This window comes from Helicoverpa zea, chromosome 21 (genome assembly GCF_022581195.2).
Source record: "Helicoverpa zea isolate HzStark_Cry1AcR chromosome 21, ilHelZeax1.1, whole genome shotgun sequence".
Classification (NCBI taxonomy): Eukaryota; Metazoa; Arthropoda; class Insecta; order Lepidoptera; family Noctuidae; genus Helicoverpa; species Helicoverpa zea.
In genome coordinates this window covers 10,500,231-10,527,701 of record NC_061472.1, presented here as the reverse complement: position 1 = coordinate 10,527,701, position 27,471 = coordinate 10,500,231, and the positions used below count along the sequence as shown (strand labels likewise).

Sequence of the window (27,471 nt, the reverse complement as noted above, 5' to 3'; positions counted from 1 at the left end):
GAATGAGTCATACACTTTCCTAATTATTTACGCTCATATTTATTTTCTTTCCAATCAAACCGTATTTGTGAGTACTAAATAAAATAACTAAATAAATTTAAACTATTTTGACGCATTCAAACCTTTCATATTTAGCATCCCTTTAGTAATATACCTTTTGAAAATCCAATCGTAATTACCGGGAATTCTGATCGAACTCGCCATGTTTGTTTACATTTGTTGTTTTTTTAAATTTGAAGACGCATAGACAAGATGGCGACGGTGATAGAAGTTTTGCATCGAATGATCCGATTCGTTAAAATAAAGAATCGATTTAATAATTTTATATTATTTGATATTATAATATTACTAAATTGCACTTTTGTATACTATAATCTGAAAATAAATTAGGAAAAGTAAAATGACTTAATTTATTTTGAAAAAATGCTAGAAAATCAGTGGTAGAAAATACGTTGTAGCCGGAATATTTTTTTTTTCGGTTTTTAGGATTTCTGAAGACCGCAAATTTTGAAGACTTATTTATTTTTTCGGGTGTTTTATGTACAGAATTCCTGTAGTCCTGCCAAACTTAATGGCGGTTCGTTACTTCCGACTTTTTAACTGAGCGGCAAAGCTATTTGACGAGAGCTGTAGTTAGGTGTAGTTATCGCAAAATTTTATGACGATTTTATTGTTTGAAAGGGCAAATAGGTAGTCGGAACTGCTACTCGCTGTTCATCGAAAGCTGGTCCAAGATGGAAGAAAGATGGCCGCCGCTGACTTATTTTTCTTTTCACAAATCTGTCAATACGGGTATCAAATAAATTGCATTGACTAGTAGAACAAGAAAGATTATTTTTGACCGACAAGCTATAAAGAAGCGCGGGGTCGCTACTCCCCGTCATCCGCCTCAGATCCTCAGAAGTCCTGCGGGATCATTAGGATCAAAAATATTAAGTCGATGCCTAGAGGAATGAAGCAATTTTTTTTCGCCACCAAAGGACAATGAGCGTTTTGATCTACCTCTCCTCTAGCATTAAGTAATACATCAATAGAAAGCTTATGTTATATAAAGTATTTTCTTGTACGGCGGCGATTGTCATTTGTTAGTATTTAGGGAGTTGGACCATGTTTAGTGAAATAATAACTATGTCTAAAATCTACTGTAGCTTCTTAGGTACTGACAATTTGTTAGAGGTATTTAAGTACGAAATGTTCGATTTAAAAAGGCCTTTCCAGTGATATATAATTAATTACTAGAGAAGGAATCTAAGGACTTGAAACTAACTATCGATAAAAAACCTTAAACATGTTCTAACATCTAAAGTACTAAGAATTGGTAAGTAGTATGTAAGTACAAAATGTAACGCTTAAATAGACGACCTTTCAAATGATGTATGACTCATTACTAGAGGGGGAGTAGACCAACATTCAAACATCTCGCCCAATGTCCTTTACGCCGCGCAATGGTGGCCGAATCATTGTTGTGACTCACGCACACAAAAACCACGGTCTGCTCCGATAAAACTTTCCTGAAAGACCGTTGATGCTATCCCCGCACCCCGCGCGCCATTCCGGCGCGCCATCTGAATTTTATTCGAAATTTAAAATTCAAAGGACTTATGGGACACCCAGTATAAAAATTTTACCTATGCTAAAAACTTTCATAAAACTTTAATATTTTTTCTTCACAACAAAAACAAATTGAACCTATAATTTAAAATTAAGAAATAAAATTGAAATAAGTTTCTATTAAAAAATATATATAAAATTGGTATTCGATTATTTATAATAAACATCCGATTTAGGTATCGAATGCACACCGCTGATTGAAAAAAAAAAATGTACTCTGTTCCAAACTCTACTTGACTTTGATCTTGTAAATTGTTCATTTTTATTGTGTATTTTATGTGCTGATTTTTTAGTTATGAATCATAAATAAGTGCACGAAATGTATTGCAACGGATTGAAAATGTTATAAATATGACGTTTGTGATGTGTTTGAGAAAGTGATGCGATTATTTATTGGTAAGTTTTCACCAAATTTGAAATGCCTAACTTTTCGATAGACTTAGAAACACCGTAATTATTATCTATTTCTGAATTAACTGACCCCATTTGACCTTCGCACGTTGTTGTCAAATAAGTGAGCTCTAAAGTTATAGTTAAAATACTTCTGATCAGGCATTACGGACTTAGAATTTATGTGTTGAAAGTTAGTACAAATTTTTGAGTTCCATGTCGCGATTCAAAATATCCCGCCGAATCAACGGTAAAGTCATATGTCAAAACCTTGTCGAGCAGAGGGGTTAAACAGATAAAAAAAAGACAAAAGTGCTCACTGTGGTCGATGCTACCCCTTTGCTAAATCAAAATAAAATTTGCATACAACTGCTCGGCTGTGGCGATTTTTTTACTCAAAAAGATTATGTAAATGCGTTTTTTGGACATCGTTTGAGTGAGAAATAGTTTTTTTAGTGCTCAAAAAAGTACCGTCGGCTAAGATAGGGTTAAGTTTGTAGTAAGGAGTTCTCACAGATTCGATGTGAAGCTTTTTTTTTGTTTTTTGTAGAAATATAAAAAATGATTTTAATATTGTTTAATCTGTTTTGAATAATTTTATTTGGTTCTTACTTTATTTACATGTTAGGTAGGTAAATCGTTTTTTTTACTAGCACTATAAGGAAAAATTTACCCCAGAACATGTTTCTTAAGAAATCTACAAAAATGTGTCTGTAGTTTTTATATGAAATCATGTCAAGTATTTTTTTTATATATTAACATTGACTTTTATACGACGCATTATCCTTGTTGAACAAAAAATGTAGGCCAGTCAATTTGCGGTTTAAAAGAAGGATACACCAAGAAACAAACATTTCAAAAGTAGGTAAACAATTTTTTGCAATCGCAACTTCTACATATACAATTTACATAAACAATTTATTTTATGTAGCTAGCTTATCTATGTATTAAAAACCATACGTAAACCTTTGCAACGACGACCCATTTTTTCATCATTTTTTTTGTATTATATAAAATTTTTACCTGAGCCCCGGGGTGGAGTCTAACCACCCCACATTTTTTTTTTACTACACAAAAACCAATAGTGCACCGTTAGGGGTGTCACCATTTTTTTTATGGCAACCCTGATCGATATTTTTCCCGCGCACACATCGCATTGGTTAACCCGTCAGTTAACAAAGGAGTCTTTATGTAAAACTTATTCATTTATTTTTATTTCAACGGTCTTCGTTCTCTATTCTTTTCGGTAATAGCAGGGGTTGGTATTAAAAAGGGGTGATTTTTTATATGTGCTTCTCCTCACGCGATTTCTGACTGTTCAAATTGTTTGGGGCACGCAAATCATCGGCGTGTATGTTCTAGAACGTTTTTCGTATTTTAAAATATGTTGTGAATGATTGGGTGCTAATTTTTGAAGAATGTTGACGATTAAGCTTATTAGCGCATATTTTTCATAAATGGATTTGTACATGCTTACCTATAGGGCACAGAACATAGATATATGAAATGAAAATTATAAAGACAAAAAGCAATAAATAGGTCGTCAACATACACCAAGTTTATCAATGTACTGCTGAAATTAAGTAATATGCGTACAAGGCACATTTTAATGGCTTTATCGTCATCTCTCTTTCTTCCAATCTTCTCTATTCTTTTTTGTTATAGTTGTACCTTTTTTATCAATCTTATTTTATTATCAATTTCTATTGTTACATAAGTGTTATAATAGCATTGGTATTTGAAAACACCTTACATTTAAAATTATATAAATTATCTTCTCGTTCCAGTGGTGGTGACATCAGCTCCGGCCAACGAGGCAGAGTTGCAGTTGTACCGCGTGATGCAGCGAGCCAGTTTACTGGCGTATTACGACACGCTGCTTGAGATGGGTGGGTATTCCTGCAGTACCATGAAACATATTAACAGTTAGATATTAACAGTTACATAATATTCTATCTGTCTATTTTTTGCTTATGGATATTGGGAATGGCAGTTAGAAGTTATAGCAAAGATAGATCGCATATTTTGAACAAAAGTCCAAATCGCGAAAGTTTAAAAATCTTTAAATCATCATCCTCCGAGCCTTTTTCCCAATCATGTTGGGGTCGGCTTCCAGTCTAACCGGATTCAGCTGAGTACCAGTGCTTTACAAGAAGCGACTGCCTATCTGACCTCCTCAACCCAGTTACCCGGGCAACCCGATACCCCTTTGTTAGACTGGTGTCAGACTTACTGGCTTCTGACTACCCGTAACGACTGCCAAGGATGTTCTATGACAGCCGGGACCTACAGTTTAACGTGCCGTCCGAAACACAGTCAATGGTGTCTAATAATACTTAGAAAGTACATACAAACTTAGAAAAGTTGCATTGGTACTTGCCTGACCTGGGATCGAACCCGCGCCCTCATACTTGAGAGGTTGGTTTACCCACTAGGCCACCACGACAAATCCTTAAAATTATATTTTAAAAAAATCTTTAAAATTATATTTTATTTAATGTTAGTTTTGATTCGTTCTAGAGGAGAATAAAATACCTATGTAGAAGGAATTATAAAAAACAGCTCATGTAAAATCATATTCCATTTAAATAATAGTACTACAACCGTTACTATGGTTCGTCTTCAGAAATTAGGTATTAAAAACGACGAGATAAAAAACGCTATCAAAAGATAATAAGATGTCCCTAAACACAAGATCATAGGAACATCACAAAAAACACTTTCTCATAACCAAATAAAGGAAAAGATAAAACAAAAAAACGACGCAACAAAATCTCCATATTGGTAAAAAACGCGCGCTCAGCGTCGACATGCAAATTACTTTTTTAATCTTTTACTTTTTTAATACCGCCGATTACTCGACTCCAGCCAAGGAAGGGTTTGGCCAGTCAGGCCTTATTCTTTTGTTTTTTTTCTCGGCGCCCTTTCGCAAAATGGTCACGTAGGTATTTGCATATTTGCCTAAATTAAAACTGGGTATGTGAGTTCGTATTTTTTTACTGTATCTCACGTTTTTGTGTGGAACAATCATAGCGAAATGAACTGGTGGCACAAGAAAGTCTTGCATATTAATGCTTATGGGACTAATCTATCTGTTTGCAACAATGGTCCGGTTTTTTCTGTCATGTGAATAAAGAACTGATTATCGCGGTCCGTTTTTTTTGGACTCTGAGAAATAATAGTTCATTCTTACGCTTTCTTGGATCGAGTTTTTTAAGACTATGATAAGAGACATTGCAATACCTACTTCTTTTGAATTCATTATGCATGAAGTATAATTATTAAACTTATTCTACTTTAACGTTTCAGGTGGAGACGACGTACAGCAACTCTGCGACGCTGGAGAGGAAGAATTCCTTGAAATCATGGCGTTAGTAGGCATGGCTTCCAAGCCTCTCCACGTCAGACGCCTACAAAAGGCTCTCCAAGAATGGGTGAACAACCCAGCCCTCTTTCAAATCCCTATTGTTCCTAACTTATGTCCTTCAGAAAACCCCTTCATACAATGTAACCAAAGACTCCTAAACATGCCTCCTTCCATCCCTAATGTTTTGCCAAGAACTGTGGCTTCTCCAGAAAGCAGTAGACCAATGTACAGTCCCTCTCCCGGTGCTCCTGAGAACAGTTGTGGTTCAACAGCATCAGCTCCCAACGCCAGTCCCGTACACCAAGCGAATACCTTTACTAAAATAGTATTACCACCGTCCCCTGCGCCCGCAGCCCCTGTAACATCTACAGCTTCTAGATCCTTCTCTCCACAAAGTGCCTGTCCACCAGCTTCGGCTGGATCCAGTCCAAGTTCAGTCACATCACCAGTTCAGCTCACGCCAGTCCTCTTAGATGTTCATGTACAAAAATTGTCGGCGGCTGCGGAGAAATTGAGCAAGCACTTGCCACAATTGGAGCCAAAACCACAGAACACTAAAAAAAAGATGTGCAAGGATCTGGAGCTGGTGATGATGATGCCGGAGTCAGATCCTCGGAGGATGGAGGAAATTAGGAAGTACGCGGCGATATACGGCAGGTTTGACTGTAAGAGGAAACCTGAGAAGCCGTTAACGTTGCATGAGGTAAGTCTTTACATAAATGCTTTTATCTTGTAAAACGTAGAATACATACAATTTTACATAAACATAGAATCGTACATAGGCATTACAATTTTACAATTTTCAATATACCTACTTCAAACAAATACAAAACCTTAAAAAGAGTTTCAAAAGTGGCACTTCGAATTTTAACGACTTGAACTGAATGGCAATCAACCAAAGAATGACTATAACACATACTTACGGATGAAACAATCTCTCAACAAACTCCCCATTTCCTAATTAATGATGTATCTATAAGCACAATTATCTTGTTCTCCAGGTGATGGTAAACGAAGCAGCAGCTCAGATCTGCCGCTGCGTGCCGGCGCTGCTGACGCGGCGCGACGAGCTGTTCCCGCTCGCCAGGCAGCTCGTGCGGAGAGCTGGCCTGCACTACTCCAAGCACGGGTAAGATGGACTGCTCCTGAGGTCTTGGAATGAATGATGATGACGCTGTTAAGGATGGCTAGAGACGAAAAAATCGCCATTTATTCACGCACTACTAGTTAATTTACTTTAATTTTATTAATGACAAGGGTATTTTTTAAATGGCTTATGTTTAACTGATCACCAGATATAGTAACAAATAGCAGACAAAAATAGTAAATGATCACCAAAATGAAACTCGCATTTTAATGTAAAACTATCACCAAAGTTTTAACACTTTGCTATCCTATTTAAGTGAAATTACTCCAAAATAAATCATGCGTAAGCCAAAAATAGTAAACGATCACCAAAATTAAACCACCATTTTAAAGTAAGATTACAACCAAAGTTTTTAAATTCTGCTATCCTATTTAAGCAAAATGAGTCCAAATAAATCATTGTTATCCCAAAAGTAGTAAATGATCACCAAAAGTAGTAAATGATCATCAAAATTATACCAGCGTTTTAATATAAAATGATAATCAAAGTTTTTACATCTTGCTATCCTGTTTTAGTAAACTGACTAGAAAAAAATAAGTTCGGCCTGATACAATAAATGTAATAACATTATGGGGACCCTTTTCCTGCACTAGGGTGGAAAATTGTCTATTGCATGCCTCTAAACAGTGCGATAAGAGTGTGTTTTCGAGGGAGTGTATTGAGAAACACATTCTTCTTCTTCTTTCTCCTGCCCTGTTCTCAATTTTACTTGGGGTCGGCGCAATATGTCATTTTCTTCCATTTTCCCCTGTCACTCGTCATACTCACGCATGCATTGCAAGCCGGACACATAACTTAATATGGCATCATAATACTTTATTTGGTAATAAGCCTACATTTTATGGCAATCACAGTGACTTATTTAGGCAAAAATAATACATTAATTTGGTCGTCAAGAGTTGGTGATCATTTACTAAATTTGGTGGTCGAATACAATTTAAAGTGAAGTCGTGACTAAAATAGCTGGTACTATTACATTTTTAGACTTTATTTTTCTGGTGTTCAGTAGATATTTCTGGTTACAAAACTTAGGGTATCAAACATAAAGTAAATAACCACTAGAGAGCGCACTCGCCAATTTCTTCTAAGAACACGACTCACCGCTGCGGGCCGGGGGACGCGACATTATTCGCGGCTACACCCCTGGTCAGTTCAAGGTCGAGTTGCACGAGTACGCCCAGCAAGGGATGACTCTCTTTCAATTAAAAAATATCGATATAATGCATTTCATCGTAGTAATAAATACTCAATAAAAATCGTATAAGAATATTTAATCAAATAAGTCTATTACAAAAAAGAACTCTGTACAAGACAATTATTGATTCTTAAAATGTATTCATTTAGTATGAGTTTTTCGAATTAATGTTTTAAATAAACGTCGGCATTGTTTTATTTTTTCAAAACAATCGGGAGTGAAGTGCCTCGAGCAAACAACGTTGTATTTTGTTGGGGTCCAATTTTCCCTATTGATAGTATATATCCACTTCTCTTTTATTTCTGGAATCTTCAAAAATCTAAAATGAAAATATTTATTTTTTCGATTACATTAAAAGTAATTTGTGGAGGCACCAGGAACAGCTGCCTCTGTCGTCGCTATGGTCAGTTAATTAACTCATTAGCCAAAATAAAACATATTTTTTAATTAATGTAAATGTACTATTATCGATATCCACTTCGACCTTAAAGGTAACAGCCCAAATTTCATCGATAAGAATACAAAGGGCAAGAAAGAGATGGACGTATTAGTATTTCTTAATGAAAGAAAGGGACTTTCCCAAAAGACATCAACGAGCGGAAGCGCGGTTCACCAACCACCAATTTAAATAGACCCCTGTGGTATTTCGTAATATAATTAAATCAAAGCCAAAGGATGATGGGCAATTTTGTATGAACCCTGGCCTGATAACCAATAAAGTTCTAATGTATATTAGATTATTGCTTATACCCTACAGTTACTGAAATAAAACAGTTCATGTCAAGAATCTACCGGAAATAAGTACAGTCGGGCACAAAAGATTTATACTTTTTGCACCGTTTTTTTTTATGTTAAAATAAGATCCATAGTAGGAAAAATCATTGTATGATGTGTTTTCGTCAACTCATCACTTATTTAAATAAGCCTAGGGTAGACTATCAATTAAAATCGGTCTTAACTACGCATAATTGTTTTAATAGCAAAACAAAACATAAAAACTTTTACTTCTACCACCGTATATTATTTCCATTATTGGAGATAACATATCCTCGTTCTGCGGCACCAGGATAGTCGGCCCTGGGTTGTCGAATTATTACAAAAGTAGCGACCCACCCCAGCTTCGCACGGGAAAACAGTATTTACTCACTATTTAACGAATGTTATTACACATACAAACCTTCCTCTTCAATCACTCTATCTTTGAATAGAATAATATATTAAAAAACTGCATCAAAATCTGTTGCGTAGTTTGGAAGAATTAAGCTTTCATAGGGACGTAGGGATAAAAGGACTGAAAAAGCGACTTTGTCTTATACTATGTAGTGATGCACAAATAGTAACCAAACGGGTGGTCAAGTCCGGTTTAATCAGTAGAATAAAGTTATTTAAGTTGTTTGTCAGATTTCACAGAGTTCTCATCATATGGCACATCAGGCTTGTTAGCCAGGACAGTCGACAGTCATTGATGATGATAGATTGATGCCAGCACATCTCTAATTCCACAGGATTATATTTCAAAGCAAGATATATTATCCTGGCCATTAGATGATGTCTGTGCAAGTACTCACGACAAGTATTTGCATTAAATGGGCTCTGAACTTGACTGAACTGATTTGAAAAATCTTTCAGTGGTGGAAAAGCTACGTTATTTGTAATAAAAAGATAGGTTTTCCTTATATCCCTGCCAATGTAGTTTAATTCACTAGGCAGTCGTAGGCTTACAGGACTGATATCTTTTTTCCCCAGTGGTTAACAATGTTCCACCCATAACAAAAATTGAATTTTAGGGTATAAGCTATCATTTCATGTGCAAATGGATATTATTGGCTATGCCGGTTAAAGTCACTGGAACAGCGGAATAGTTACACCAACTGTTTTCTTTTTTTATATGGACACATGCACCTTCTGTGACACGTCCTGACTGATATTGACAATAATATAAAGCACTTAACAGCCCTCCCATACAAAATGAAGTGGTTCAAGGCCATGGGCTGTCCTATGCTATCAAGTGTCATATCTTCGTTCTCCGGTGGTTAACAAGGTTGTGCCCATAACAAAAAATGAAGCTTAGGGTATAAGCTATCATTTGATATGCGAATGGTTTTTATTGGATATAAGGGTTAGACTCGCCGGAACGGTGGAATACGTAAACCATACGTTGTAAGTACTACCTGCTAAATAATCTTTTTTTTTTCAATAAACTCGGAAAATATGGGCACAGACACCTTGTGTGATATGTTCTGACTAATATGGACAATAATATAATGCACTTAAACATCGCTCCCATACAGAATGAAGTGGTTCAAGTTCTTAGGCTGTCCTATGCTATCAAGTGTCATATCTTCGTTCTCCGGTGGTTTACAAGGTTGTGCCCATAACAAAAAATGAAGCTTAGGGTCTAAGCTATCATTTGATATGCAAATGGTTTTTATTGGATATACCGGCCAATTTTACCCATCATCCTTTTGGTACTGATACTTGCCGATGCCATCCTTTTTGTAACTAGATGTCCTGGATTGTGTCCCGCACCATTTCATCACGCATGTAGGCATTTTTTTTATTTTTTACTAAATAAAATCCTCAGTAATTTAGCGTGTTCGCAGGTCATAGACTTGGTCGCTACTAAAGGATCGTACTGATCGTAGCCTTATAGTACGCGCAAAATCACTAACGTTTGGCGAGCGTCGGGGCACTGTATGCGCAGTCAAGTGGTTTTATAGTCTTTGGTATCAAAGCATTTTATGGTGGTCATTATATTTGTTCCCTTTTTAAATTAACATGTGTACTAGAACACACACTTGTAGTAGAGCAGTTAATAATAATTTAAACCCCGTACCTATATGAGTGGTTTTCCTTATAGGTAGTTAGATTGAATCCATCTTGGAAACGTGTTCCAAATAACACTTTTCTGTCTCACAGCGATTTTTCAGAATTTAGTCAAAAATACCTAAGCAATAATTTATTATAAGGTCAAGGATTAAATCTAAGACGTGAGATAACTATAAAACTGCATTCATTGTTGCAATGATTAGTATTCTGTCTGAGCAGATACTTGCTTAAAGATTAATAGATATTATTGTTCTATTAGCTATATAAATAGCCATTAAAGCTGCAATAAATCACAGAGCTAATAAAATAACTTTATATAGCGCGCACGAGTAAGTCTAGTATGATATATCTCTTAGGAATTTGTACATATTCTATACTTAGGACTGCAAGCCAACAGGTCAAAATAGTTCTTCTGTGCCTTCTGTGCCCTTTGACTTACTCTTGGTAACTGATTTTGATTTGATCTAATCATTTTCCAAAAAGATGAATTACCATCTCTATGCAATGATACATCCATTAGGGTAGGATAGACCTGGGATGAACGTTACACCACAATGCTTTTTATATCTCTCAGAGACTTCTGAATATACTATAATAACTTATGTTTTCACGAAGTTTAATTCTGCAACGAATATTCTGATAAACAGACGAAACATATCAGGCAGATTAGTGATAACATTAAGGGTACTAATCCAAATCTTAAAAAAAAGCTAACCAGATCTATCTCTCTTTCCAGGCTGCCACCAACAGCATCAACAGGCGAGGATCGAGAGCGTGACGAGGAGGAGACGCCTCCCAAGCGACCGCGCCAGGTCGCGCCTCCCACTGTAGACCTCACTGCATAGCACTAACACTACTACATAGCTAGGGGATGCTAGGAATGCGGAGACATGTGCCTTGTGGAATCTTAGGTTTTAAGAGAAAGAATAACTTGCTTGTAAAGCGGTTTCTGTATGTTTTTAAATACAAAACAACAATTTATTCGATAGTCTTTAACGGATCTGAAAGTCAGGCAATAAGACAGAATTACCTACACAGATAGTTCCAGCAGAATTTTCGAAATCACTTTGAATCAATTTGATGAACATACTTTCCATCAACGCTAACAAGACCAACAAAATGGTAAATAGGCTGTAACTTTTATGAGCGGAAAAAATATTCGTTCCACCAAAAGATTCCATAATTCACATGAAACCTCACAATAACTATAAAATGGGAAATTGTTACTAACTTGAATGATTGGTAACGGACTAATCATAATAATATTCCAATCAGAATGAATTCTGATTAACTTCAGTAAGATTCAGGTCAAAATTAAATAAAAGGGCCTATTGTACGTCCTTGGGGCACTCTCTGAATTTAAAGTACTGAGTTATTAAATATCTAATGTTCAGTACTTTATCTAATTCCTTCGGTTTCGGTGACGCAATAATCTATTATTCATACATATTGCATTTAATTTTTATTTGCATTGTTAGAGTAAAAGGTAAGCATGACTCAATCGAATGCCTGCGCTAATTCTCATTAATTTGGTATGCACTGTAGCACATTTTGTTTTAGAATGGTAATGGCAATACTGATCCGGTGAGTAGAAAAAATACTTTAATTTATAGGTTTGCATGATTTATTATAATTTCTGATACTAACCTATTTATTTCTTTAATAAGTTATTTAAGAGTTAAACTCAAAAAACCAGACACAATGTATTCAAAATTGATTACACCTAATTTATTGGAGCTTATAAATTGTAGAAAGAGAATTGATACATAATGTCTTTATAATCATTATAAATAAATAAACTTCTGTTATATCTAGGAAGGCGAGGAAGGAAATGGTATCCGAGCAAGTCCTGACGCGGCCAGGAGTAATTCCAACAGGTGAATAGAACGATCCAACTAGAATTTCAGCAATTTGTGCCTTTAGTCCATTTATATGGCACTGAATAATGATTTCCTTATCCAAAAGTAGTGATTTTCATTTGACGCATATTACGAGTATAATAATTTTAAATGGGAATTCCTAAGCAGTAATTTTATTGTAGGCTATTAGCTATCTAGTCTCATCTAGTTTCATCAGACTCGTAAATCAGTATATGGAGATAAATGGTAAACCGATTAACGAAAAGTTTTAGATTCGATTCATGATTACCTTCAAAATAAACTATAGCCAACGAAATCCTGCCATATATCGGCCAGAAAATTTTGCAGTATTTCTACATACTGTCGAGTGTCTTTCCAATAGTTATTATATTGGATAATACAGATGTACTAAATGGGTCGTTCTCGTTTCCAGCTGGTGGGGCGTGAAGGCGGAGAGTGATGACGCCGACTCCAGGTGTTCCTACTCCAGCACTAGCACTCCACCACCTGTGAGTATCAGATAACATACTTAACACACACCATTTCTTATAAGCATCAAGATTTTTTTTAGTAATATTATTTGATCTAGATACTTTTATTGTTAGGGGGATTTGCCCATGCTGACCACGCTGGGCATCCTTATTAAAGAGCGCAGTGTGGGATAATTTCAGCATGGTATATGCTTTCTACTCAAGCAAGGCATTTACTATCACAGTTTTTACTGTTTGGCTTTACTTCCAACATCCAACTTTCCAAGTTAAAACTTAACCAAGTTAAAAAAGGGCAATTCTAGTTGGAGACTGGTTGGAAGTTTACTTCCAACTAACCAACTAGAATTACCCTTCAACTGAAGTTTCGATTTCAATAGGCAGAATCCATATCGGAATACAAGCTAAGAGCATGTAAACCTTCCAAAGGCGCCTTTCTACGTTTTTTTTAGAGATTCAATATTGACCCCTATCACCTTTAACACAACTATCATTTTCCATCACCAGGAAGCCGAAGAGTCTCGTCCGCAAGTGGTGGCGGCTCGCGGAGACAGCATCATCGCCGTCGCCAACCCCGCGCTGCAGCCGCCGCACGCGCCGCATCCGCCGCACGCGCTGCTCCCGCACGCTGCCAGGAACCATTCTAATTGAACATCTATAGAGCTTGGAGAATGTCGACAAATTATATGGGAGTTGGTTGAGGAATTCAAACTCGAAATCCTTTTTTTAATGTGTTGTGTTGTGTTCCTGTTGTGTAGACACAGCAGCATCACCTGAATACCTTCGGGCGAAGAATCTCTCTCGTGCTCGTTTTTGTTTTCAATAGGTGTTTGAAACGTCAATTGAGTTATGCTATTTTGAGGAACATGTCTTATAAAGAAGACATGACAAACATCTCTTAAGATAACAAGCTCTCTTCTGAAAACAAGCGCTTACAAGATTTACGCCAGTTCCAAAAAGGTTTTAGCAAAAAAAGCTACGAATTTAGACAAAAAATGCTAATGTAACTTAAGAAATGAAATCATTAATTGTGTCGTATAAAATTATCAGAGGTCTTAAAAATACCAACGGGTTCGAAACTGAGATGCAAACCTATAAAATTCCAATTGAAAAAAATATGCTAACTGGGGAAATAACAACTCAATAAATATTAAAAAAAAGAAAAAACTTCTCTGAAAAGTTTATCATGATCCCATTTATTAATGAATGCAATGACTATTAATTTGTTCTCTAAAAAGAATATAAAAACTGACACAGAGTGTACAAAATACATTCCACCAAAAATGTAACTAATTTATATGTTTTTGTAAATATTTAGTTTCTTAGTTAGGTGTAAGTAAAGCCATAATATGCCTTGTAGTCATTATATCTATCGATTGGTTTAACTTTAAACCAGCGGGTTGCATTAACTGATCATTTTGTTTTTCAAAACTGTTCAATTATATAGCATTCCTGATAAATTAGATTGTCATTAATTGGTGAAGACTTTTGTAAATAAACAAAGATTTCTTCACACGCAAAAAAATATAACTGCAACTTGAAAGAATATAACCATTTTTTTTTGAACAAATTTTTGTAACAATAGGTCACTACCTACAGCCTCGGCCCCAGGTACATAAATAAACACCATACAAATACCACGTGACCAATAAATATCAATTAATTGTCATTCAATTTATGACACATAAAATAAATGGTTAAATTATTCATAAATAATATTAATTAAAGACGCATTTAATTTACGTAACTGCAGTTAAAGCATTAAACGATGATATATTCATATATGCCATTAATTGACAGGTACATAATTAATATATAGTTAATTGAATCCAAATAAAGTGATCATTGGTGCAACCCGCTCCTTGCAATGTTTTCAAAGGTGATTTTTCTGTGTTTATTGTTTACTTTTTTATGACCGTCCAATGTCCTTATAATATAAAAAAAACATTACAGTTTATGAGTATGTTATCCCATTTTTGTAGCACTCATATTTCATGCAAAAAAAATATAAAATGAAACAATTGAAGATCTGAGTTGAACATGTGTAGATTTCCTTATTCTTAATACTTTTTAGTATTTTCATCAATTTTCGCTACAAAAACAGAGCGCAAAATTACCTATGTTTTAATTATTTGGAGGTAATCATTTGGTGAATAGAGATGAAAAAATATAAGGTAGAGTTAGCAACAAAAGTCTCTTAACATAGTCAAAATTACAAACTACATGAAGACTAAAATCTCAAAATTCAAAAGCTGTGTTTTTGTAACTACTCTTGTAACATACGTGAATAAATAATTTCTTCTGTATATAAGGGATTTAAGAATTCAAGTATTTTGTTAATTTTGATTGTATTAATTGACAAAATAACAGCAAAAAAAATGCTATTTATGTTAACATGCAAAATAATTCATAAAATCATAAAGCAAGTCATAAAATCGTGAACAAAACACAGAAAACTATACAAATTATAAAATAAATGTGTAAATAATATATAAACGTTAGTAAAATCAGCATTGCGAGCCATAACGTGTTTGAATAGATTTAGTTTTAAGGAAAATAAATACTATGTTTATACCACGACGATTGTTTTATTCACTTGAAGGTTAAGACTAACCGCAAGTAAAAAAAACTCATGTATTTATAGAATTGACTACACAGGTGTTATCAAAAAAACTTAAAGATATTTGAAGAGTCTACTAAGTATCATCGTCAGAAAAGTTTTTTTTTTTATATTTAGGCACATGCCTCTTTTCATACAGAGAAAAATGAGCGTAAATCACCACGCTTGTTCAAGGTGGATTGGCCATTTAAGACTTTAAAGTCCAAGTTTCCTTAAGATATTTTCCTTCACCCTTATAACTTAGATTTGCATTATATTTGTACTTACTTGCGAAAACTGCAATCGAACACATTATTTTTACTATTTTTATAAAATCGTGTTATTGGCATATGTTTTTATAAGTTTTTTCTTTATAAAAAGAAGCTAAAATTGCTTCTTCCTTGCTTGAAATACCAATTAATCACCACAAAAATATTTCAAAATATCTAAACCTTCGGGAAAATACAAAATGGCGGAAGAGTATAATGAACAAAACCACAAAATGTATTAAATACCGTTATATTACCTTGTACTTTGTGCATTATGAAGATTAACACAATCTAAGAATTATACGAATTTTGACATTGATAGTGTAGCAATAGGGGAAGGTTAGATATACTTTCCAATTCAGATGTGAGGTCAATCATCTTTACTCACAAAATATTACATCTAAAGTTGTATTTGTTAGCTTAAAGTACTTTATAGGTACTGGATGACTGATGGTACTTACTCGCTTCCGCCAGCGGTTTCACTCGCGTCCATACCGTGGAAACTACACACTTCCTTCGGGCACAACCGATGAAGTAGCCTATGATCTTCTTTATAAAAGAATGACTGTACACACTGAATGTATTTCTCAAATCGGCCAGTAGCTTCTTTGATTAGGGCTTGCAAACAGCCAAACTCATCAGCTTTACAATATTAGTAAGTACTTATATACATTTAGCTTGACCAGATCAAAAAAAATACCTCAGCAAAGAAATAAAGCCCGAAAAAACAGTGAAAATAATGAATTGCACCCTTATTGCACAATTTAGTACTTACTACACAACAATTTCACAAATACGTAACACAGTAATAAAACTCAATTACTCTTGATGATGACTCTTTTGAATCATCAGTGAATTCAACCATCACTTTGGTGCGAGATAGGCACAGCTATCTGACGGACAATCGGACGTAGTTATGCAGAAACGTTCCAACCCACAAGTCACCCGAAATCGAGTTATTGTGATTGAACAGCCTAAAATTTAGCATATGGTTATCTAAACTCAATATAATTCAACAATAAAACCTCTAATACCTTTACTTGTTAGAATAAAAAAGAATACAACTGAAACGCGTAAATGCTTATATCTCAAATTCAAGTTTAATTTGAGATATAAGCATTTACGCGTACAGTGGGTTGGAACGTTTCTGCATAACTACGTCCAATCTCTGATTCACTTGACCATCGGGGTCTTTCCAGCCTATGTATATTTAGACTGTACACATTACAAACTTTTACTCAGCCGATAGTATGTTTAGGCTCATAAAAATGAGTATGAAAATGAATTGAAGAACGTACATTACAAAGATCAGGTACCTATTTTGACGGTATCAGACCGACTGAAAACTTTGATTGGAATCAAGATTTTGTTGTTTGGTCAACCATCGGGACAACTGTCGGTCGACTGTTTAGTTTGCAGTATACTACTCCATACGCACGTAATTTAACTATCAAATAAATCGATTTATGGAAAAACCGGCGCTTCTCGAGTGATATTTTTCGTTTAAATATTGAACATTCGAGTCAGACGCGAGCCGGTCATCTTGTCAGACCCTGACCTCATTGTGAGCCACTCGGATTACTAATAAGGTTGGTTTAATCGATATAAGTAGGTACATGCTGTGAATAATATAACGTAAGATGATATACTTAGATTGTTTTGTTTGTCCTTTTTTCTGTAATGACTTCATTTAGTGACACCTATTTTGTGGTAAAACAATCGTCCTAGAAGTTATAGCACACAGGAAATATCGTTAACCGATTCAAATAAAATTAATTGAGAATTATGCCCTTTCATATTTTTGCATGAATATGAGGCGAGATATGAAGAAACATAATTGTATTTTAAGACCTATAATTGTAACCATATTTCAAGAAAATCAATTATATTCTATTCTATAAATGTGTGTACACACAGATATTCTAGATCCTAAGAAAGGAAAAGCTACTTTTTATGCTGATACTGGTAGCAGTTTTCTATCCCTTATACAAATTATAGCTACGAGTGTATCCCGAGATTTTACAATTGTCCTCAGAACTCAGTTTAATGGACGTCTGTGCTTTGTGACACTGAGGGTTTAAACGCAAAAACTTTTCGTTCGATTTGGACCAGTTTACTTATGCGGAAAGCGTACGCAAATGGAAAACACATCAGACAGCATAAAATAAAATTCCAGAAACTATTATGACCTAATTTTGCGAAATTGAAAAAAAAAACGGATAAATGATACCTACCACTTAAATTGTTTTTAATATAAATTGCTTGTAATCCATAAATTCTAGTGAATTATTATCAAAGTATGCAAGACAAGACATTCTTGTAGGTAGCTAAGGTACGTACCATTTACCAACTTGTGTAGGAAAAACTCGTAATTTCTCAAGGCGTAAGGTCAGCTTAGATTATTCATAATGTACTGCATTACGCACAATAATTAGCGTAGAACACGTAATTTAGGTTAAGGGTAGAGGAAATTGATCTGGTCATTTTATCCGCATTCCTGTTGGGATTTTTGGACCTTACATGATGATAGGTACATACAATATTGATTTGCAAAGAAAAACCACACACTTAAATCATCATCTGCTTAGCCTTTTCTCACCTATATTGGGGTCAGCTTTCAGTATAATCGAAATTTAGCTGAGTACCAGTGTTTTTCAAGGTGCGACTATCTATCTGACCGTCTGAACTCCTCAGCCCAATTTAATTACCTAGGGATCCCCTTACCTCTAGGTAAGACTGGTTGGCTTAGACACACTTAAATAATAATAATGAGTAAAGGAGCTCCTGTAATGAACTTATTTCAATGTGTTCTTACTAACTATTGTCCAGGTAATATTGATAGTGGTTAGATTAGCTGCCGACCCCAACATAGCAAAGAAAAGTCAGATGGCAATCAGTTTAGCTATTGTCAAGGACGTCACCACCGTCTTCAAAATCACTTTTCGCTTCATGCTTATTTCTAATAAAAATAAAATGTGTATTACCAAGAAGGATACTAACTAAAAGAGATCATTCATTAAAGAAAAAACCGGATCCTATATACAAGTAAACAATTCCAATAAATCTAAAGCCAGTAGTCAGAAATTATATCATGTGTGACAATGAGATCACAAAGTTACTCTCGCATACAAATCGGATCGGATATACCGGACATTGGGTTTTCTGTACGGATCTCAATGTCAACATCCGGAATTCCGGCAAATAGTGAGATAAGTGTCAGAAGAAACCATGGAAATAAAAGTGAATCATTTAATCAGGAGAATTTTAAGTAGACTGAGCAATAATATGTGCTAATTGTTGAATATTGAATATTTATTTACAAGATTGTCCACAGGGCCCCGTCATGGGTATCAATCAAAATCAAAATCAAAAGTCATTTATTCAAACTTGGCTGCAAAACAGCACTTTTCGAACGTCAAAAAAAAAATTTACAAAAGACAGCCCCCAAAACGCCCACCCTTCACCACTTCCTATGTGTTTTTGCTGGGAAGAAGAAGTGGCGCAACAAACTCCCCAGCAACATATGTCTGTCTGTTCGGTTAGAAGAACCTTAAACATTGTTTGATATGTACATTTGTATACAATTTAATTTGTATATTACAAAAGAGGACAATACAGTAAAAATAATGTATACACCACATGCTAGCTAGCACTCACCCTACATACCTTAACTAACTCAAGCATTGAATATGTTTGATGAACAGAAAATTATAGCCTCCAAATATTTACACTTAATAGAATATCAGGGAGTGCCCACCTACATGTGCTATTCTTTTGTAAACTAGTAAATTAGACCGCTCAGCCAGAACATATGTAAAATAAAAAGAGTTTACAAATAAAAACAAAAAAACTAATAGATAGTCAGTAAGACGACCTGGCACCACAAGCAGCACCCGTTCACGAGCATAACGCGAGGATCAGCCATCGCCCCCCTCGCACATTTTTGAGGGAGGGAGGCAACCCGACCGCCGACGCTACCGCAAGCAGTGCCGTCTAAGGGAGCATGACGTACTCACTGCTACACAACTCAATATCAAGATTAAATTATCAGTTCCCGCTAAGTAGTATTATTTACTAAAATCCAAAACAGAAAATTAATACAAAGAATGTATCTTGTCAATAATGTAAAAACATTAAAAAATAATAATTAAATAATAAATCAAAATAAAATAAATGTCATTGAGTCAAGAGATTGAATGGGAGAAATTTAAATTATCTAAATAATATAGCTAATATAGCTGTCTTGCGTTCATCATGGCGACCAACTATTTTTATCATTCAAATAATCATTGATGGTGTAATATGCCTTTTTTATAAGAACAGCCTTAATTTGTTCTTTGAATTTATTAAACGGCAGTTCTTGTAAGGTCAAAGGAAGCTTATTATAAAAACGAATACCTAAACCCAGAAATGTGTCATGCACTTTATGAAGCCGGTGATAGGGTACACACAGTTTATGCTTATTTCTAGTATTAATGCTATGGACTTCACTTTTTTTGGTATATAAATGTAGGTTCTGTCTAATATACATAATGTTGGCAAAGATGAACTGTGATGCTACAGTGAGAAAACCAATTTCTTTAAACAACTCTCTGAGGGAAGTTCTGGTACCTAATTTGTATATAGCACGAATAGCACGTTTTTGTATAATAAATATATTCTCTATATCAGCGGCTTTGCCCCACAACAAAATACCGTAGGACATGACGCAGTGAAAATAGCTGAAATACACTAATCGCGCAGTGTCGACGTCAGTGAACTGTCTAACTTTTCTGACGGCATAGGCAGCAGAACTAAGCCTTCCCGCGAGGCTAGAAATATGTGAACCCCACTGAAGTTTTGTATCAACTGTTATACCCAAAAACACGGTAGATGCAACGGTTTGAAGAACCTCGTTGTTTAGGATAACATTAGGACCTAGGTTTTTTACATTAGGCAAAGTGAACTTAATGCATTTTGTTTTTTTAGCATTTAGTACTAAATTGTTTGTTGTAAACCAGTGCGTAACTGTTGAGAGTGCACTGTTTACGTCGTCAAATTGCTCTCTATTTCTGTCAACTTTGAAGATAAGAGATGTGTCATCTGCAAATAATACAACATCGCAGATATTTTTGAGGTGGTAAGGTAAATCATTAATGTACACTAAGAATAAGAATGGACCTAATATTGAGCCTTGTGGCACACCTAGCTGAACTGGAAGGCCCGATGATTTAGCACCATTTACATCTACACATTGCAATCTATGTTGGAGATAAGATTCTATTACGTTTAGAGCTCCGTTTTGGACTCCGTAACAGCGTAATTTGCGTAAAAGTGTATCGTGATGGACGCAATCAAAAGCTTTGGAAAGGTCACAGAAGACCCCAATAGCATTTTGAGAATTTTCCCATGCATTATAAATGTGTTTTAAAAGGGCAACACCAGCATCTGAGGTTGAACGACCTTTTGTAAAGCCATATTGTTCTGTATGAAGGAGGCTATTTACATTGAAATATCGTAGCAGCTGCTTGAGTATCAACTTTTCAAAAATTTTACTAAACGCAGGTAAGATGGAAATAGGTCTGAAATTAGTAATGTCCGTCTTGTTTCCTGATTTAAATAGAGGTATGACTTTACTGTGTTTCATGAGGTCAGGAAAAACACCAGTGTCAATGCACTTGTTGAATGTAATCGCAAGGTAGGGAGCAATAACGTCAATTATATTACCTAACAGCTTGATCGAAATATCCCAAAAATCACCCGTATTTTTTAATTTAAGAGTTTTAAAAACATTTAGTACATCAATTGGAGTAACGTGTTCAAAACTAAACAAAGAATTACATTAAGGCACACTAGCACGCATAAGCTGTTCAGCGTCTGTCGAGGATGAGTTTTTTTGTCGAGGTAGAGGTAGAGGCTAGGGTTGCCACCTTTTTTTTTGGCAGATAAAGTGCATTGGTAATAATAGGTAAGAAAAAAAAAGTACACAGTATAAAAATAAAGTACAATTTATTTTTATTTATTATTTTGTTTAAAAACATTATTTTTTATTGTTTTTTTGCGGTTTTTATCAAATTCTACTGAACGATTGTGACAATGACAATAACACTGACATTGTAGACATTATGACATTTGAGGTTAGGTTGCGTTCAGAAATTATTTAAAAAGAGTATTTTCGTGTACTTTATTGTTTTCATGAAGTATAAAGTACAATTAGTTGAAATAAAGTACAATACTTTATAATAAAGTACGGGTGGCAACCCTAGTAGAGGCCCCTTTTTATTAATTACTGCTGAAATGATAAAATTTGAAACATTATAGGAGACACAATATAGGACCTCCTTAGGATGTACAAATATTCCCCGTGAAAACTCGCAGTTGGCATTTTTTGAGTTGTGCTTAACCAGAGTGGATTTTAAAACAAAGTTGACCAGTTTGTCTAATTGTTACCTATATAAATACATAATTTTGACTAAAGTTTGAAATATAGTTAATTGATTACATAAAAGGAGACATACAACGCAGTACTACAAATAACTAATTGTCGAGTAACACGCAGTAATTGCAAAACAAGAACCAATATGTATATTAATACCGGTTTTTAAGTGTGGGTGTCGAGTGTCATTACATTATTTATTGCTTTTTAGGGTTACGCATCTAAAACGTAAAACGACACCATGTTATGTTCGGCCATTCAGAGAATGCGTTCCTGACACGTCGCGATTGAACTGACGACGTAACTTTGCAATGGCGTTGCAGTTACGATAAAAATATTTTTGCTGGTTGTTTACCGTTTTAACAATTGAGGAGCATTAAAACAACATTATTATATCAATAATCAATGAATGTTATTACGTCGTCAGTTCAATCGCGACGTGTCAGGAACGCATTCTCTGAATGGCCGAACTATAAGACTTCGCTGTCCGTCTGTGCGACGGTCACCAGGCTGTATCTCACGATCTTATAAAGCGTGATAGGTAAACTACAAAGTCTACAAATTAAGCAGTTACAATTTACGAGTACTGCTGTGTCATGGGACAGAGATATACAAGTTATCACATTCTTAGAAAGGGTCGAGTGTTTCATGGTATGGCCTTTACTTTAATTAAACGTATCGGAAATTCTGAATGATATTTCTACCGGATATGCGTAGCTTACTTGAAGGACAAATTAAAAGTGTTAAAAGAGTTCATATTCGATCTTTATATTTTGATAACATTGTATGGTGCTAAATTGTATTTATACCTAAGTACTACCGATTCCCCCTATATACGTTTCATATGCACACCGTGACAATTCCCGTTTGTTATCTAAAACAGTTGATTGATTTTTCGCATCGGTTTCGTTGTTTTCGAGAGCACACTAAACAAACAAAGTTAACACCGAACCTTCTAATATTTTTACAGATATCATTAAGTAAATAGTAGTTAGTCACAGCATTCAAGACGACAAGCCTTCATAGGAGAAAGGCCGCCGATAGCCGGACATAGACACTAAATCAAAATGTGTCAAAGCCTGTCACTTGCATAGATATAATATTACTAAACAAGATTGCGCACGCTCAAAATATATATTTACGAAAATGAACTCTATTCTAACGCAATAAGGTACTAAATTGGTTGCATAATACACAGAGGCAAATCCGAGCCGAGAGGGATAGTTCGAACGGAGGCTGTTTGTCTCTTTCTAACACCATTCCAACACATTTTTTTATGCTGGCAACAGCATAAAAAAATGTTGTGATCAAAAGTTTTGTCTTCCCAAAAACAATTGAATCACTTATATTTTTATCTTATTTTAACAATTGTAAATCAACAAATTAATAACAATCGCATTAATTTATTCGTATTTATTATTAAAACATAAACAACATAAATTTTTATTTTGCTTTTTTTTTATTTTCTAGCGGTAACCCTGAACATTCTTGGCGCGTAATCAGCATTTAAAATTTTGTTTATATTTTTTTGTATTAAATCAATTTAAACTATTAAAATGGTGAAAAAGTGTTGCGTTTCTACTTGCAAAAGTGAATCCTATGGTGGTTGCAATATATCGTTCCACAGGTTAGCTAATAATAACATTTTTGTAAACCTAACAACTAGGGTGCCCATGAATTCTTGTAACGAGTCAAAATATGGGTGATGGATTTTAAAACTGTTGTACTATTGTTATAGCTTCCCAAAAAATGAAGAAAGGCGACATAAATGGCTCAGCAGTCTATATATGAAGTAGAAATACAAAAAAAACAGTCTTCACTTCGAATCTTCCTGCTTTTATACTGCTAATTTCCGCTAATTATTAAAAGCCTTTATTAGTATCTTAAGGTCACAAACTGCGTAAGTTAAAACTTCAATACTAATCTGTGTTTAATAATCTTAGCAAATTCGGATTTGTCTCACATAGCTTAATCTCATAGTCACCCTATTAGAAAGGGACAGACAGCCTCCGTACTAACTGTTTCACTCGGCTCGTTTTTTGGGTTTATATGCGCAGTCCTGTTTACTAATATTATGTCTATGGTCACTTGACTCAGCAGTTACCTTTATTCGAGATAAAAATATGTCACAATCATGTGTAATTCATGGATCTAATGTTGCAACCTGTATACACAAACTCCTTTGATGTAGTGTGAAAATTATGACATTATTATGTCGAAGCTGTAAGATAGTTCGAAAAGGTTACTAAGCGCGGCTTTGGTCACTTTGGTAACCCTGGATGGCCCTGGTAGGCCTAGTTCTTGGTTGGCCATAATCTGACAAACTCATTTGTTTTACCAGCGAGCGTTTAAAGGAATCAGTTGAAGGTTTCAAGCCCTATATTTTATGACAGCTACCTACTATATGCATTATATTTTCTTACTGACTATAATATGTTATAACTTGCTAATTTGGGAAAATCTAGCAATCTTGAGAAGCTTCCTAAACCTTGATAAGTTCATTAACTATCACGAATAAATCTTAGACTCAAATGCTATTGAGTCATATATTTTTTTAATATCTTTGAACTGAAATATTAAAAGGCTTGAGTCAACAGCATTGACCTTGCTTGATTCAAGTTAAAATGCTCACAATACTTACAAGTGGTTACGTTTTGCCAAAAAACTTCAGTTAAAAACGTAATTGTAGAGTTTTTGCTGAGTTTTATTATCTAAGATTAAAGTTCTCGGTATTATATTTTATGCCTGTTGTCATTTTATGTTTCGTTTTGGGAAATCTGGTAGTTTTTATTAGAATATTTAAAAATATCTTTGAAACCCTCTATCTTGATTAAGACTTTTTAGACAGACCATTTATTTAATCAATCCCCGTTTTAATTTCTGGGTCATCTTGGGTTGTTGTTGTCCATTCGATTCTTACGCATCAGTCAACGAACCCCTAGGTACTAGACAATTTCTTAATTAGTCACGTAAATACTTGTATTGGTTGATTTGGGAAAACATAGGCACAGAACGTTAACGAATTCTAAAGTAAAAGGTTTTCAGAATGTAGGGGCTGCATGATTTATCATATTTCACCGAAAACCTTCATAGGTTTATTTACAAGAAAAATCTCTAGGAAAAACTAGTCATGAGTAGGTACCCATTGCGCCTACGCTCAAACTCACGCTCGAAGAATTTTACAAATGTCAGACATATGTAAACGGAATTCCATAAGTCAGTAATTTCCATTTTATTTTCCACTTACTAAATGTCAATATAAAAGAGTAATTATCATTATTTAACTCCTATTTTATTTAACTAGCTCACACCCGCGGTTTTGCCATTGTCTCATGGGCACTATTTTGCGCATTCAAATATTAAACTAGGCTATTTCATTTTGAAAGCGCAAAATAGTGCCTTCTTTGATAAATGGGGTATCTAACACTGAAATAATTGTTCAAAAAGAACTACTAGTTCTTGATATTTACGCACTCAAACAAACAAACATGCTCTTCAGCTTTATAATATTAGTAAGTATGAGTAACACAAGATAGAAGCTAAAAAAGGTATCATTTGAAAGTAACGTGTCATAGACAATAAACAAAATTGTCGATACAACCTTGTTGCTTGACAGTGACAAATTATACACCTATATTTCCGTACATACCTATATTAGAATACATTGAAGGATAAGTATTAAAGTTCAAGCAAGAATAACTACAAAACTAGCAATGGATGAAGAAGAAATTACTAAGCCTGTGTGACTTGCAGTGATTAAGTCAGATTTAAGATCAATGTTAGCTGATTCATTTAATGTTTTGAATGCAACTTTCAATTGACTTTGATACTGTATTTAATAGATCATTCTTATCGATAAAACTTATTGGTGTTCTAGCTGAAATCATTTTCAATTTTTATTAGTGTTACAGCCTTTTTACCGTCCCACTGCTGGGCACAGGCTTCCTCTCACACGGAGAAGGATTGAGCATTATTCCTTAAAAAAAATACAGATAATGTTATTTAATTTATCAATTCTTCTTGCTGCTGGAATTAAATAAGTAGGTCTAACATTTCCAAGTAAGCAAACCATCTATATCTTTGCTATGTCTCACTCTATGTAGTCCTAGGGGGTCATGTATCTACTCTACCTGGGAGTCAAACCAGAAATACGCTATGTAGTAACTAAGATTGCATTACATGTGTATAATAGGATATATTATACCATGTGATACTACTCGAAACGATGCTATCTCTATCAAAATAGAAAGTTCTGGAAATTCCATATGTAATCGTTATCAATCACAATCGCCATTAAACAGTGACAATAACAATACCCAAAACCCAATTAAATTTTATTTCTAACTCATACAGAATCATTTAGGGACAACTGATGCATAGCCTTACACAACAATATAAAGAGATTTACGAAATAAATAACTACTGATTGAATTGATAACCCAATTTTGATGGAAACAACAAAATTTTGTAAAAATCTGATCAGTTTTGTTAAATACTCCAACAGTGATACACCATGACAGTTAAAGACGGAACTATTTGTAGCTTAATACAATCATTTCCAGTTTTTCTGATTCTTGCTCAAAATGCTCAAAAGTGTCTCAAAACGCCTCTAATTTACAAACCGCCTAGCCCAACCCATTCGCCCGAATACTACGAAGCTTTAGACGCTTTATTCCAAAGTTTGTACGGCCATGGTTACCATGGAAACCAGGGTCATGATCATAGTTACCCAAGCTATCCGAGCTACCCTAGTTACCCAACTCCTGTGGCTACTTGCCAATATTCCTATGGTCATGGAAAAAAATGGTCCGGTTCTTCTCATGGGACTCCTAAACCATGCTACCAGTATGTCTATAATACTGGCCATGAGTACAACACATATGGGACCTCTTTGCAAGGGTTCCCAAGCTATGGGTCTTATGGGGCAAAGAAAGGAAACATATATTCTTTAAATCCTAATGTTAGTAGCTCAGGATATGCTCCGTCCCAGGTGTATAATACGAAGAATAGGGTCCATATTGTGGTGAAGAAGACCAGGATTGGAGGCAGAAAGAAGTCGGGGAAGCTTCAAGCAGGTAAGTCAAATCATCAGCCTTTTTATCATCCCTAGCTGGGCAAAGGCCTCCTCTTACACAGAGAAGGATTGAGCGTTAATCACCATGCTTGCTCAAGGCAGATCGTACCTACTGAAGTGACATGTTTTTTTGTGCTACCAGCAAAACTGTAATAGGTACCATTATACGCTTATCAATATAAAATCGCCACTTTATGATAAGGTCATGAGAAATACCTAAATAATATT

The 27,471-nt window shown here is 34.9% G+C and overlaps 1 protein-coding gene and 1 long non-coding RNA gene across 3 annotated transcripts in view; one reads left to right on the top strand and one right to left on the bottom strand.

Moving 5' to 3' along the window:
• LOC124640866 (NGFI-A-binding protein homolog) overlaps positions 1–15,464 on the top strand; it is a 34,291-nt gene extending 18,827 nt beyond the window's left edge. Inside the window, exons 2-8 of the mRNA XM_047178806.1 lie at positions 3,789–3,890; positions 5,311–6,071; positions 6,370–6,497; positions 11,276–11,351; positions 12,355–12,416; positions 12,832–12,907; positions 13,394–15,464. Of these exons, the coding sequence (XP_047034762.1) occupies positions 3,789–3,890; positions 5,311–6,071; positions 6,370–6,497; positions 11,276–11,351; positions 12,355–12,416; positions 12,832–12,907; positions 13,394–13,537 (1,349 nt within the window). The 3' untranslated portion in view covers positions 13,538–15,464. The remainder of the gene's footprint in view (positions 1–3,788; positions 3,891–5,310; positions 6,072–6,369; positions 6,498–11,275; positions 11,352–12,354; positions 12,417–12,831; positions 12,908–13,393) is intronic.
• Positions 12,146–16,646, bottom strand: LOC124640867. Of its 2 annotated transcripts, none has more exons than XR_006985606.1 (3): positions 16,530–16,646; positions 13,363–13,529; positions 12,146–12,905 (listed from the first exon to the last, which is right to left on the bottom strand). It is a non-coding gene; the product is annotated as an uncharacterized LOC124640867 (long non-coding RNA). The 2 variants fall into 2 exon arrangements; XR_006985607.1 differs by lacking the exon at positions 16,530–16,646 and adding an exon at positions 16,216–16,521.
• Positions 16,647–27,471: the final 10,825 nt, after the last annotated feature.